The 12,429-nt window shown below is 38.8% G+C and overlaps 1 protein-coding gene across 1 annotated transcript; it reads right to left on the reverse strand.

Annotated features, from left to right (window-relative positions):
* Positions 1-9,019: 9,019 nt before the first annotated feature.
* LOC108150408 lies at positions 9,020-11,685 on the reverse strand. Its single transcript, XM_017278566.2, has 3 exons — positions 9,900-11,685; positions 9,615-9,711; positions 9,020-9,543 (listed from the first exon to the last, which is right to left on the reverse strand). Exons 1-3 carry the CDS (start codon positions 11,583-11,585, stop codon positions 9,122-9,124), a joined length of 2,205 nt encoding a protein of 734 aa, XP_017134055.1. The 5' UTR covers positions 11,586-11,685; the 3' UTR covers positions 9,020-9,121.
* Positions 11,686-12,429: the final 744 nt, after the last annotated feature.

Consider the following 12,429-nt stretch of genomic DNA (forward strand, 5'->3'; position numbering starts at 1 on the left):
TTGTTTTCCTTATTTTTTGTTAATTTTTCTCGCATTTTATTTTGTGTAGCTATTTTTTATTTGAGTTTTCCACTACTTTTTTAAATCAAAGCGAGTGAACGGGGGTGTCCCCGCAGCATAAGTGACGAGGGCCGGGGGAGCGGGTGGGTTGGCTAGGGTCGGGGCCAGTCCATTCCATTTCCAACTAAATAAATAAAAAGTGAATTTTTAATTAAAAGTTAAGTGGCAACTCATTTAAATTAATGTTGACTCAAGCGTCATAGCAAAACAGTTGGAGAGCCAAGTGGTGGAAAGGGGCAGAGTGCGGAAATTCAGGACGTTGGGTAGGTGGGAAATGGAAAAAAATAGTGCAAGGGGGGTTGGGAGCATTGGCTGCGCTCCTTAGTAAACACTATGCACCACAGGACCTTGACAGGGAAACACTCTTAAAATGAAGCAGAAGTGGAAAAAACCCAAGGAAAATGGAGATGTATCACTGAAGCAATTAAGTTTCATATCAATAGTGAACACATATATTGACAATGAACTTTATGACACTTATACTTTTTTGTAAGTCTATCTATAATTCGTTTTAAGCCACAATTTGCTAATAATTGCACTTTACTGACACACATAAGAAAGTCATTAATTAAGGACCAAAGTTTGTCGAAAAGGGATTAATTTACCCAGTTGCAAAGTCAAGTTCTTAGCCCAATACGTGATTCATCACTGAGCCATCTGAAAATTGTCGAAAATTGCTCAAAACTTGTTTGATGACTATGTGTTAATTTTGACTGCCAGACATGGCCAATTAATTACAATTGATTCTGTGCGCACAGGTGCAACTGGGAACTCTGGGCGAGTTGTCAGAAGTTGTCAACTCACTGTCCACGCATATTAAATTTGTTTGCCCAGGTTTATTGAACTGTTTGTCATCCGGGAATGGCCAAGGGGAGCGCTTACTTAGACCACCGACTGCTCCACAATTGCAATTGATGTATTTACGTCCGTTTGCAATTTGCTACGTGTGCATGGAATATAGATTTCGCCCCCAAAATGTTCCACCGATGGATGCAGTCAACCGTTGCCGATTCCGAGCCGAGTCCCATACTCAGTCATTTACTCATTCAGACAGCTTAGTCTCACTGCTTGCACTGGAAAAAAATCTTTTAATTGGGAGCAAGAAGTAATCAGCTAAGGAAAATATGAGTCTAATGAGGCTTTATATCTTTTCAGAAATTTAAATTGTTTAAGTCTATCCATAAATTAAAAATGTCTCTCTATTGCAAATTAAGTGTAGTGAAAGTACATTTCCATTTTTTTAAAAAGTGTCAAAAAAATATATATAATGTACTTATAAACATATAATACCTAAATAAATATAGAGGACTAATTTTTAAGATATTTGATACGTTTAAATTCTTCTCCATATTAGTGCTGCGTTACTTTATTGTCATGAAATTATTTTAAAATTTTCATCTTGATATTATTTGATAAAACTAAATTTGTAAAAATTTTGTTTGTGTGTATTTTGGTAAGTCTTCCGCTACGTTTTCCCAGCCAGATTGTTGTATTGCTTTAATTGCATCATCGTACCCTCTCGTGCCTCCAATGCATTTAAATTTTCCAGCCTTTCCACCAATTTACCCTCCGCCTGTCTGTGTGTTTGAGAGAGTTTTCCCAGCTCAGTCAATATTATTGATCAGGCGCCAAATTTTGTGAGGTCTGAGTCAGAGTCGGTTGCACACACAAATTGTGGCAAATTTTCATAGTTTGGTTTATCCTCACAATTCACTGCCAGTGGGTGCAGGACACGCAGGAAAGTGTGGAGGAGTTCTGGCAGACAGCCGGGGCAGTAATCGACCTCGATGAGAGACTTTCGAGCAATTAGCATTGGCCGGGAGCCGATGAAATCAATGGGTAATGCTGTTGATATGGTTTTCAATGAGGACTTTGCAGATGACGATGAATTTTAAGCTGCTGTTTGACTTAGTGCACTCAGACACAAGATAACTTGCAGATAATTGTCGGTGTTCATTTTGAAAAGCAGAACATTAGTACTTCTTTTTAATGTAAATAATTGTTTAAATTTGAATGTTCCAAAAATCCGATTTTAAAACTAGTTCTGAAAACTCATTAAAATATCTGATTGCATCTTAAGAACAAATACTTAGAAGGTTTACTTTTCATCTATTATATGCATACCAATTTTTTTACTTTTCCTTGTAAAAACAAAATATTTTGACCGTAAATTAACTTAAATTTCACATATATCATCATATTAAACTTATTTCAAAAGACATTGAGAAAAAACTAAAGCGAAAACCACTCCAATCCCTCCTCCACCATGCCAACTTCCCAACAATGCGACGTTCTATTGCGTGGTGGTAGTAAAAATGAGTTGCCATTTTTTTGCTCTATTAATTTTTGTTGCCTCTAACTAGTGGACTCCTGAGGCCTAAGCCTTAAAGCCTGTAAAATTTAATTGAGGGCGCCGATAAGGGGGAAGTGAAGCGGGAAAAGAGGCGGAGGGAGAGAGTGAGGAATAGAAATAAAGTGAGGCATGCTAGACCACTTCCGCACGCACACAAAGACGCGAAGGGAATTCGCCAAGGCGCCTTATTAATAAAACAAATACCATAAAAGAACTAGAAAACTGAAGTTGGCTTGAGGATCGAAGGTTTGAATACTCTTACAGGCAATCTGTTTTTATTTATGAATGAACCAAGCTTTTATTGAACTTGAACTTTTATTGAAGCTTGAATTGAACCGATAATTTAGTTAGTTATAGAAAATTTAGAACAAATTTCGCTGAAAAACCTTTTACCTTTTCGGACGGATTTATTAATCTAAGTTGGTGCATGAGTTCTTAATGAATTAAACAAAAATCACAAAATAAAATATATATATATTTATTTACACAAATATCTTTTATGATATTCTTTCAATACTTCGTTTTAATACTCTATTCAAGGATATACAAATAGAAAAAGAAGAAGAGGATAAGCGAAAGCAAAAAAGGAAGTATTTTTCCGCGGCATTTCCATATAAGCCATATTTTCAATAACCGAGAACCGAGAGAAAGCAGCACAAAACTGACAAAGTTTCTTGCGCTTTTTGCAACTTTCTCTAGCTCATCCCGCCCACTTTCCCTCCGCCTTTTCCTGTCGCTCCGTCCCTTTCTATCCTTTTGCGACTGCCTTTTGCTTTTCGCCTTGCTTTTTGCCCATTATTTGCGCATTTTATTTCCATTGAACATTTCATTGACACTTTGACAGCAGCATTGACATTTGCGTGACTCGGGTGATTAGAATATGCGCCTCCCAAATTGTTTTCTCCGGGAGTTTCACCCCCGTTGGCTGTCTATTTCGGCCTTCAGTCTTATTATGCTTCGACTTAGTTTTTCATCGCTGCGCCATAAAATTGCCAGTGGAATTAGTGTGTGCAATTAACTTTATTTTACCCACAATGAAAGTAAACTTCTATGGAAGAAACCTTAAAATAGGTCATTTCAAATTCTTTAATAATAAAATATAATAAAATATTTACCTAAAATATTTTTGTCAATCTTTGTGTTTGCTTTATTTATTCTACTTGTACGTCTTACCCCAATGCGAACTTAATAAATATATTAAACAAAGACACTGACTGTTTTATAGGAATAGTTCTCCTTGATTGATTCGTCCTCGAATAACTGAATGTCTTTGTGGAGCATCTGCAGTACTCTAGCGCGAAATTTATTTGGCCAGTAATGCGATTCGCTTCACTTGTCGCTTCGTGTCGCATGGCTAATGCATGCACATCTATATACACAGGTATATCCGGAAACCAATCCAACCTGGGTCGTAGATAAACGATTCTCGCTTAAAGTCCTTGATGTGCCAATTTTCATACTTGATGCTCACGTTTGGTTTCTTCTTCCCTACTTGCCGGAAGATGTTGACAGTTGTGAAAGTGGACCAAGGTAGAAGTGGTTGCATTTCACTTGCTGTTTTTACTATACACTTTTGAACTTAAAGCGTGCTCCCTCGCAAACGAAAAACAGCATATTTTTCTTGGCTAATTTAATTTTCCTTGTGCCTCCAAAACCTTGTTTTCTCTAATTGAGTTTTCATTTGTTGCTGCCGATTTTTTGTCAGTTCTGGCCTGTTGTTCCAAATCAACTTTGTCAAGTCCAACCGCATAAAAATCCAATAAAGAGCTAATAAATTTGATAAAAAGCATGGCAAGACTGCGGAAAATGCTTGAAGATACATTTTTGTAGGCATTAAGATTAGAGATTATAGCATTCAAGCATACAAAACAATATTTTACAAAATTAACTTTTGGTTAAAGCAAACCATTTTGCATAATAAGAAATTAATATTCAATATTCAAAAATACTTCCCTCAATTAAATAAAAATCTTTAGTCTTAATACCGCCTAATACTTTTGCCACCGTTCTAATTAATATAAGTAATTCGATATTAATAAGCGGTAATTAAGCATTTCGCCCAATTATACACCACTTATCGTTGAGTTGTCAACGAGTGTCACCTGATAGGATGCTTATTTGTATTCAGCCAAGTAATTGCAGATTGCTGATGTGTCATGACCCGAGAACTGTCATTGCTCCATCACCCAGAAGGTAATGCACTTACATAACCAACCATCCATCTATCCATTGACCTATCATTCTAGCCATTCATCAATCTCTTGTTAGCTCTAAACACAATCGAATGACAGACAAAAGACATAGGGAGCATGCAGTTTTAATATTACGTATACGCCACGTGGTTCGCCTGACACACTGACTGACTGTTTGTCTGTGTTTGCACTCTAGTTTTTTACGATTCAGCTACTTTTTTGCCCTAAGCCTCAGGCATTTAATTGAACAAGTGAGCACTTTATTAAAATGTCACTCAACTGTGTTTAGTGCGATATAGTAACAAAAGGGCAGGCAGGTGGGATAAGGTGAGCATTTGATGGCGATGGCGTCAAGGGGCGAATGCGCGGGAATGGCCGACGACGTGGTCTGTGCAAATTTCATTACAGCAGTGTCAGGCATTTTGACAGCCAGTTGTACCTACATTTAGCATAGTCCTGGGAACAATAAGTGTTGGACAATACGCTTTTATTTAAAATTTCGACAATCGGTTGCTCTATGTAAGGGTTTATTAAGTTGCAGTAGACACATCAATTTGATTGGTAGTTGTAGAAAAAATATAAGGAAAATGTAAACATTGATTTGTTTTAAACATTTTGGGTATAACATTGCCGGTCTATATATATATATTGAGAAAATTTGAACTATAAAGTAGTTTTTCGGACCCCTTTAAAAGTGCTTACACTGTTTTAGGTTTTGTATATCTTAGAATAAATAACTTCTGATTGTTCAGATATGGTTACATGAGCCTCGTTAAAAATAACATTCCCTCAATGCCTGCCTATTACCGCGCATAAAAAGCTACATAAACAGCAACAATACCATGAACGGCAGCAGTTGCAGTCACGGATGCCGCAGTCGACTGCATTTAGCGTATGCATATTTAATATTTCCCAGGCAACTTGCGAGCGAAGCGAAACAACAACCAAAACTCCTGGAACTCTCCAGCCAAAGCCAAGGAACAACAGTTGAAAAAAGGGTTTTGAACTGGAGTAGGAAAAAGGAACATAGCTCATACTCGTATATCATTTGACCCTGCTAGCAGTTGCCCCCATATCCTTTTCCCCTCGCCCGCTAACAAGAGGCAAACAACAGGAAAACCAAAAGAGTGCAAAAAGAGCGCAAAAAAAGTTTTGAAATGAAAAAGCAGTCAGCATATGAAATGAGTTTATTACTCAAAATGTTCCGCTGTGTGTGTGTGAGTTTGTGCGGCACGCTTTAAGTGGCATGCACCATGTGAGCGACAAAGGGGGCGTGGCAGTCAACAGGAAGGGGCTGACGTTCTCTTTCTTCTCCGCTGACGAACCCACCGCGCGCTGCAGGCAAATAGTTAGCTAGATTTATTTATAAATAATTTCCAAGCATAAATCGCAGCGCAGCTTAATCAAATTTGCGGCAGACAGTGAGTGGCGAAGGTACATGGCCACAGCGTTGAATCTTTTCGTTCGTATAAAATATTGTCTTTATTATTCAACACGCTTTTTTGTATAAAGAAAATATAGTTTTCATTCCATTATAGGTCCTCATATTGTTAAAAAACATATCTTTGTAAGACACTTTTTAAAATAATGAAACTAATAGTGCAATATTATTATACAGCATTTTAAGTGTAAAATATACATAAAAATTTGTAACCATGTTTTGAATTAAAATATAAAATTCTTACAATCCACAATTGTCTTGTTTTGTATAATTGTTTTGACTGAACTGCTTTGAAACTTTTTTACATTATTTTTTACATTTATTTAAAAAAACGATAAAAGTTTGAGATGCGCAGCTACCAATTTCCCTTGACTCTTTCATGATACTTGCAATATAGCGAAAACACTAACAGTTGCAGCATAAGCATCTGCATTTCGTTGTCAGATAGGGAAATGCTTCGCAGAGGAAATGCTCCAAAAATGCCAAACTGCGTTAATTGGGCGCGACATTTGCTGAAACAACAGCATTATAATATAATGCTGCAATTTGGGGTGCGGATGCGTTAGCAGCGGATACAGCGCAACGGAAATTGGCTTATAGATTCCGGGCCATAGATATTTTGCCTCGTCTTCCGTTCGACCAAATTGCAGATTGAAGATGCAAATTCCGACGTGCATCGCATATGTCCGCCTTAATGCATTTGTGTGTTTGTCTGTCAGAGTGTGAGTGTGCTGCCGAGTACCTCAAATTGCTTTCAGTGTGGAGAAGTATGCCGTCGTCAAGAAAAAGTGACTTCTGGCAGAGGGTTTCTTAAAAAGTTGACCACTCAAATTGTTAAACTTTTATTAAAGTCTTAAAAATGCACACAAGTTATATTTTCCGCAAATTGACTTTATTGGAAATTAATTCTTTATTTTATTTTTATATTAAAGGAATTTTTTTTAATATTACATTTCTTTTACTATATTTACTAATTTCTTAATATAACCCTAAAAATCAATCCAAATTTTTTTTCATTCTTACTAATACAAACTATAATTATGGACCATGTCCAAATTTTTATTTCCTAATTCCACATTAAATAAATTGAATTGCTTTACGAAGGCCTCAATCTACCGCCTTGTTTTTCAACCATTTGAGTAAGCGCTTCAGCTTTAGTTTTTAGCATTTTTTCCTCAACATCCACATGACCAAAGTTGGTTTTGCCTGAGGTGGCAAAGTAGGTTGGCAGAAGGTCGCTCCTCTGCATTAGCTGGTCTGCAAGGGGCTCAAGTGCAAAATCGAATTTAGCTAACGGAATTTCATCTAGCTTGCCAAGAATCTCGTAATATCGTTTTTTTAACTATTCCCCTTACTTTGGCCAGTCCCTTTATCTCTTTAGCCTACACATTTTCCCCAAAAAAATCCTTCTTTTCTAACCTCCTTTAACAGCAGCCGACGATGCGACGATGGCGATAAGCGCTTGAAACATGCGTGCTAAAAACACACATAAGGACACCCGTACAAAACCTTTACACTGATAAAAAAAAATATGAGAAAGTTAGCGCACATTTTTTGACTACCTTGTCAATGAAGCGATCTTATAAGCCTATATTTACAGATTGAGTTAAGAAACACTTAATTTTTTAATATTTATTGGCTTAAAAAGGTATTGTAATTTAAGGTCATAATTTTAAACAAATTTTTATAAAACAATAAATTTATCATTAAATTTCTTATATGGCACCTATTTCTTTTCAGTGCAAGCATGCACCTGTGTTCCCTCTAATGTTGGTCACAAAAACAACAAAAAATCGCCGAGTAAAGGGATGTTTTCATGGTGGGGGGTTGCCGTGGGTAAGAACTGCTTAGTTCGGGGTCAAAGGGTGCTGCAAATTCAGCTGGAGCAGCAGCATCAGCACCTTTGCCATTAACCCAACTCGGTTCGTTTTGGTTCGGTTTTAGCTGGATGCTGCTACTGCTGCTACTTCCCCTTTTTTTTTACTATTAGTTTTTGCCACATGTTTGTGTGTGCCACCCCGCCCGAATCCCCCCGCTCGACAGCCTTGCTTTGAGCATAGCTGCGCTCACCTGTTCGTTTTTTGTTTTTAAGTGCAACATGAAATGTGCATACCAAGGAGCAGGCCAAACCAGACACGGACATGAGTCTGGACAGACTCTGTGTATTCCCCTCTTTTGCCGCCCAAAACCTGAATTTCCTTGTCCCCCGCCTCATCTGCATTCTGCTTGGCTCCTCCGAGGATGCCCCTCCAATTCACCACTGACTAATACACTCACTATCCATAGATATATGCCCGTGTGCCGACTATATACCCAGTGTTTTCGTACTCTTGTTTTAGGGCCCGGGAACTAAGATATATGGCAGCTGCCAAAAGATGCAAAACATGACTTTTCCTTACATACATATTAAACAGTGCTCTACGAAACTTTGTGTACCACCAGCTTTGGATTTGGTTGATCATTAATTTAAGTTGCTATTTAATAGTGGTCAGTTATTCACTTTCCGTTAAAAATCTATTTAGAAAAGTCCTGAATATTATGTTTAATTAATTTATTTATTTCTGAAAAATAAATGGCCGTATAAACAATTAATTTGTTTAATGAAATTCTAATGTTAAGGTAATATTTATATTAATTATAAATTCAAAGTAGGAATACTTTTGGGCAATAGTATTTATGACGGCAGCCAGAACATGTCCTGCTGCGTGGTTTTCGAAGCTCAATGGAGAGAAAGTTTTGGGAGGAAGAATGCACGTGTGTCTTTGACAGCTACTCGAAGTGAAATTCCTTGGAAATTAAAACCGCTGCCAGGTCGATTCAACCATTTCCACATTTGGTATAGCCAAATTTTTACCTTTTACCTTTATCATAATACCAATTAGGCTGAAATTATTATGTAAAATAATATTGTAAGAAAGGCAATTAAAAATGTTATGATAATATATATGAATTTGAAGCCCAGATTTTATCGTTATCATTATTTTTTACTACATTCTAAATTAAAACCTTTAAAGATATTTATTAAGACCGTATTCTCCCTTAGAAACTTTGAAAAACTTTCCGCCATTGAAAAGCCTAACTCCGTCTAAGTGAGCTCAGATTAGTCCTGAGCGATGCATTCGAACGATCGACGATGACCTCCAACTCTGAGTTCCTCTGCTCCAGGCGACTGCGTTCCTGGCGGAGCTTTCCGACCACAACTCGCTTCGCTTCCAGGAGCGTCACGGTGGCATCATAGTCCCGCAACATGTCGGGATAGTGCATCAGACAGCCGGCAGTTTTCAGCTTCTTGGTTTGCTTCTTCAGTCGCTTGTGCTGGACCATTTCCGCATGAAGACGATCCCGGAGGTCCTTTCGCCGCTGCTCCTGCGTTCGCAGTCGGGACTTCATGTCCTCCAGCAGCTCCTTGTTCGTTTGCTTCTTGTTCGTCAAATGGGCCATCGCATGGATTGAGTGAACGGTGCGATCGCGCAGTCGCTTCAGCTCCAAGTCCTTCTCTTTGGGTGCAAATACAAAAAAAAAATTAATAATTAATAAACTAAAATGTGTATAATTTTTAATATTTTACCTTCAATCTTGATTCCCAGCGCGTTATTGTGTGCTTGATTGGATATATATTCCACAAGTTGCAGGCCATTGCCCAGATTTTCCATTTTCTCCGATTTCTGCAATAATTTTGTTAGAAGGAAATGTTTGGATTAGTAATAAACACTAGTTAAATTAAAATTACTTAAAAAAAATAAATGTAAGGTGTAGGTTTTTACAATTTGTTTGTCAGAAAAGGGCCACTTAAGTGATCTTTTTCAATTGGGAATAGGAAAATTACACACAAAAGTCAATCATATGAACTTACAGTTTTGATGGAATGCAATCGATGCTGAACGGAGATCAACTCCTCACGAGCGTGGGACATTTCGGCACGGACTTTGTTCATTTTTCGAAGGAGATCATCGACGACGGTCCTTAGGTGACCGCAGCCTTCCTTGCAAAGAGTTTTCCGGACTTTATCCTCGAAATGGCTGATTTTCTCGGCATCCAGCTTGCGAACGAGCGACTCTTCCTTCTTTAAATCACAAATTCGTTTTAAGGACACCATTTCAGTCTCGCTTTTTTCCTCCAATCGAGTATCCAATTGCATCAGGGCAGTCATATACCTTTCGCGATTAATGGTATCGACTTGCCTCGGCTCGCTCACTTGGACGAACTCCTTGTGGCGCACATAATATTCCGTAGTGAGCTTTTCGAGAAACTGATTTTGCTGTTTTTCGTATTGGTAGACGATGGCCATTTGATGCAGTTCCAACAGCATTTTCTTTTTATCCAATAGTCGCGCCCGTCGAACTGCAGTTCCTTCCGCAAACTGCACTGCTTCATTCAGTAAACCATCGAGGAATTGCTCAACCACCTCGCTGCTGGCCAAATGGGCTTGATATTTCGTAATCCCTAAGATTTCATCAAAGACCGTTACCCGGGGTCTGATACTTAACAAACATTCAAGAATGTCCTCACTGCTCGCTTCTTCTGGCACATCATCCTTTACGATTTCCCCATCGCTTTCGATTGGAGTAGCGAAACTAAATCCTGAGCTGATTGTTTTCAGTTCTAGATTGTCGCTGTTCCCGTTCTCCTCGTAGAAATCCGTTGAAGATTGCGATTTACTCGGCCCTTGGCTACCTTCATCCACAGCTGCCACGAATACTTTCTCCTCTTCGGGATTTATATATATAATATCCGAACTGGTCGTGGCTGACAGTGTGTCTATATCAGGTATCTTATTAAATGCACTCAGAAAACTAATTCTCCGGGCCTGGTCATCGTGATCTGGTTCCTCCACTCGAGAGTCCATTTCAGTTACAGAAGACTCTTGGTCGGACTCGAAAACTGTTAAGAGACTAGTTGCGACTTTTTTTGAGTCATCCGATAAACTATTTATTTCTATTGAGTTAGTATCTGATGATTTGAGGCTTTGTAACTGTTCTATATCTGTTTCTGATGTCTCTTTGCTGTCTGCCTGCACTTTATTTCCTTGCTCTACTTCATTTGGCTTCGTAGCTCTTAAAAGATGTATGTAAGGGCGATCCCGAGAATCGCCTGCCGTACTTATCAATGACTCTCTTTTCTTAGTTCTCCTGCTGGATCTTCTTGAGAATATGCTGGGTGAAGCCGATGTGGTTGACGACATAGAATTTAAGCTCGCCCGATCCGAGCTAGAATCCAAAAACATAGTCCTAGAGAGGCGATCATGGAAAGTGAATTTTTCGCTCGATCCCCGTGATGCTTCTCTAGAGGATGCCCTGAACTTCTCCTCTTTCAGGATTGTACTCGTGGTGGCTTTCACTGGTAGCGCTTTCTTTTTTGGGGTCCTGATATGCCTAGCCACTTTGCTAACCTTCTTTGTCACTTCAGTCTTTTTCTTTATTAAGATTTCATTACCAATCGAGACAGTCGAACTGATCCTTGATCTTGGCTGCTCGGAATCTTTGGAGTTTCCTGTACTTTGCGATGCTTGCATAAAAGGGGCCAGTGGAGTAATACTCATGGTTGCGGTAAGTTTTAAAACAACGAAAACTCGAAGCAATAACTATAAAATAAAAAAGGGAGAAAAAACTAACGTTGGCGCAACGAAAACGAAAGTGTAAGTTTGATTTTTAATTGATAGGTAACTGAATAAAAAAAATTTGCGACTTAAATTAATTTAATTCTGGATTTAAACACTAGCAAAGAACTAGTAAATTGAAATTAAAACGAGCTAAGATCTTCTATAAATGAGTTGGTTCATATTCAAAACGATTCCCCTCAAGTCAATAATAAAATTACCCCGTTTAACTTTCCGTTTTTGCCAGTCAAAACTCCACTTTTCACTGCAACCATCAATCCCAACATCATCCATGGACCGTATGCCAAACACCTCCTTGCGGCCATGAACATTTACCTGCTCTAAAAAAAAGGGGAAAAGAAACCCAAATTCAACCGATTCTCCCTTTTTGGCTGACTAACTTTTCCATGCCCCGTTTTCCCCGCGAGGAAGCTGCCTGTTGTTGGTTAATATCATCACTCATGTATGCCGCATACTAAAGAGAATTTATCATGTCTGTTGCTGCTGCCGCTGCTGCTGCTGCTGCTGCTGCTGCTGCTGCTGTTGATGCAGCCATAAAAAATAGTAGAATCTGGCGAGGGGGAGGCGAATGCAGGGAGTCCTGACTAAAGGACCCGCGGGGATCGAGGTTCGGGGTTCGAGACTCGAGGCTTTTGGGCATTCGTCTGCATTGCTTAGCCCCGAGCTGTGGCGCCTGCCATTGTCGCTCAAGTGTTTCGGCAAACTGGCATGCCATCTCTAAGGCAAGTGGTGGCGAAAGTGAGATGGCTAGAAGTTCCAGGACGAA

Source organism: Drosophila elegans, unplaced genomic scaffold, assembly GCF_018152505.1.
Source record: "Drosophila elegans isolate 14027-0461.03 unplaced genomic scaffold, ASM1815250v1 contig_814, whole genome shotgun sequence".
In the NCBI taxonomy this organism is placed as follows: domain Eukaryota; kingdom Metazoa; phylum Arthropoda; class Insecta; order Diptera; family Drosophilidae; genus Drosophila; species Drosophila elegans.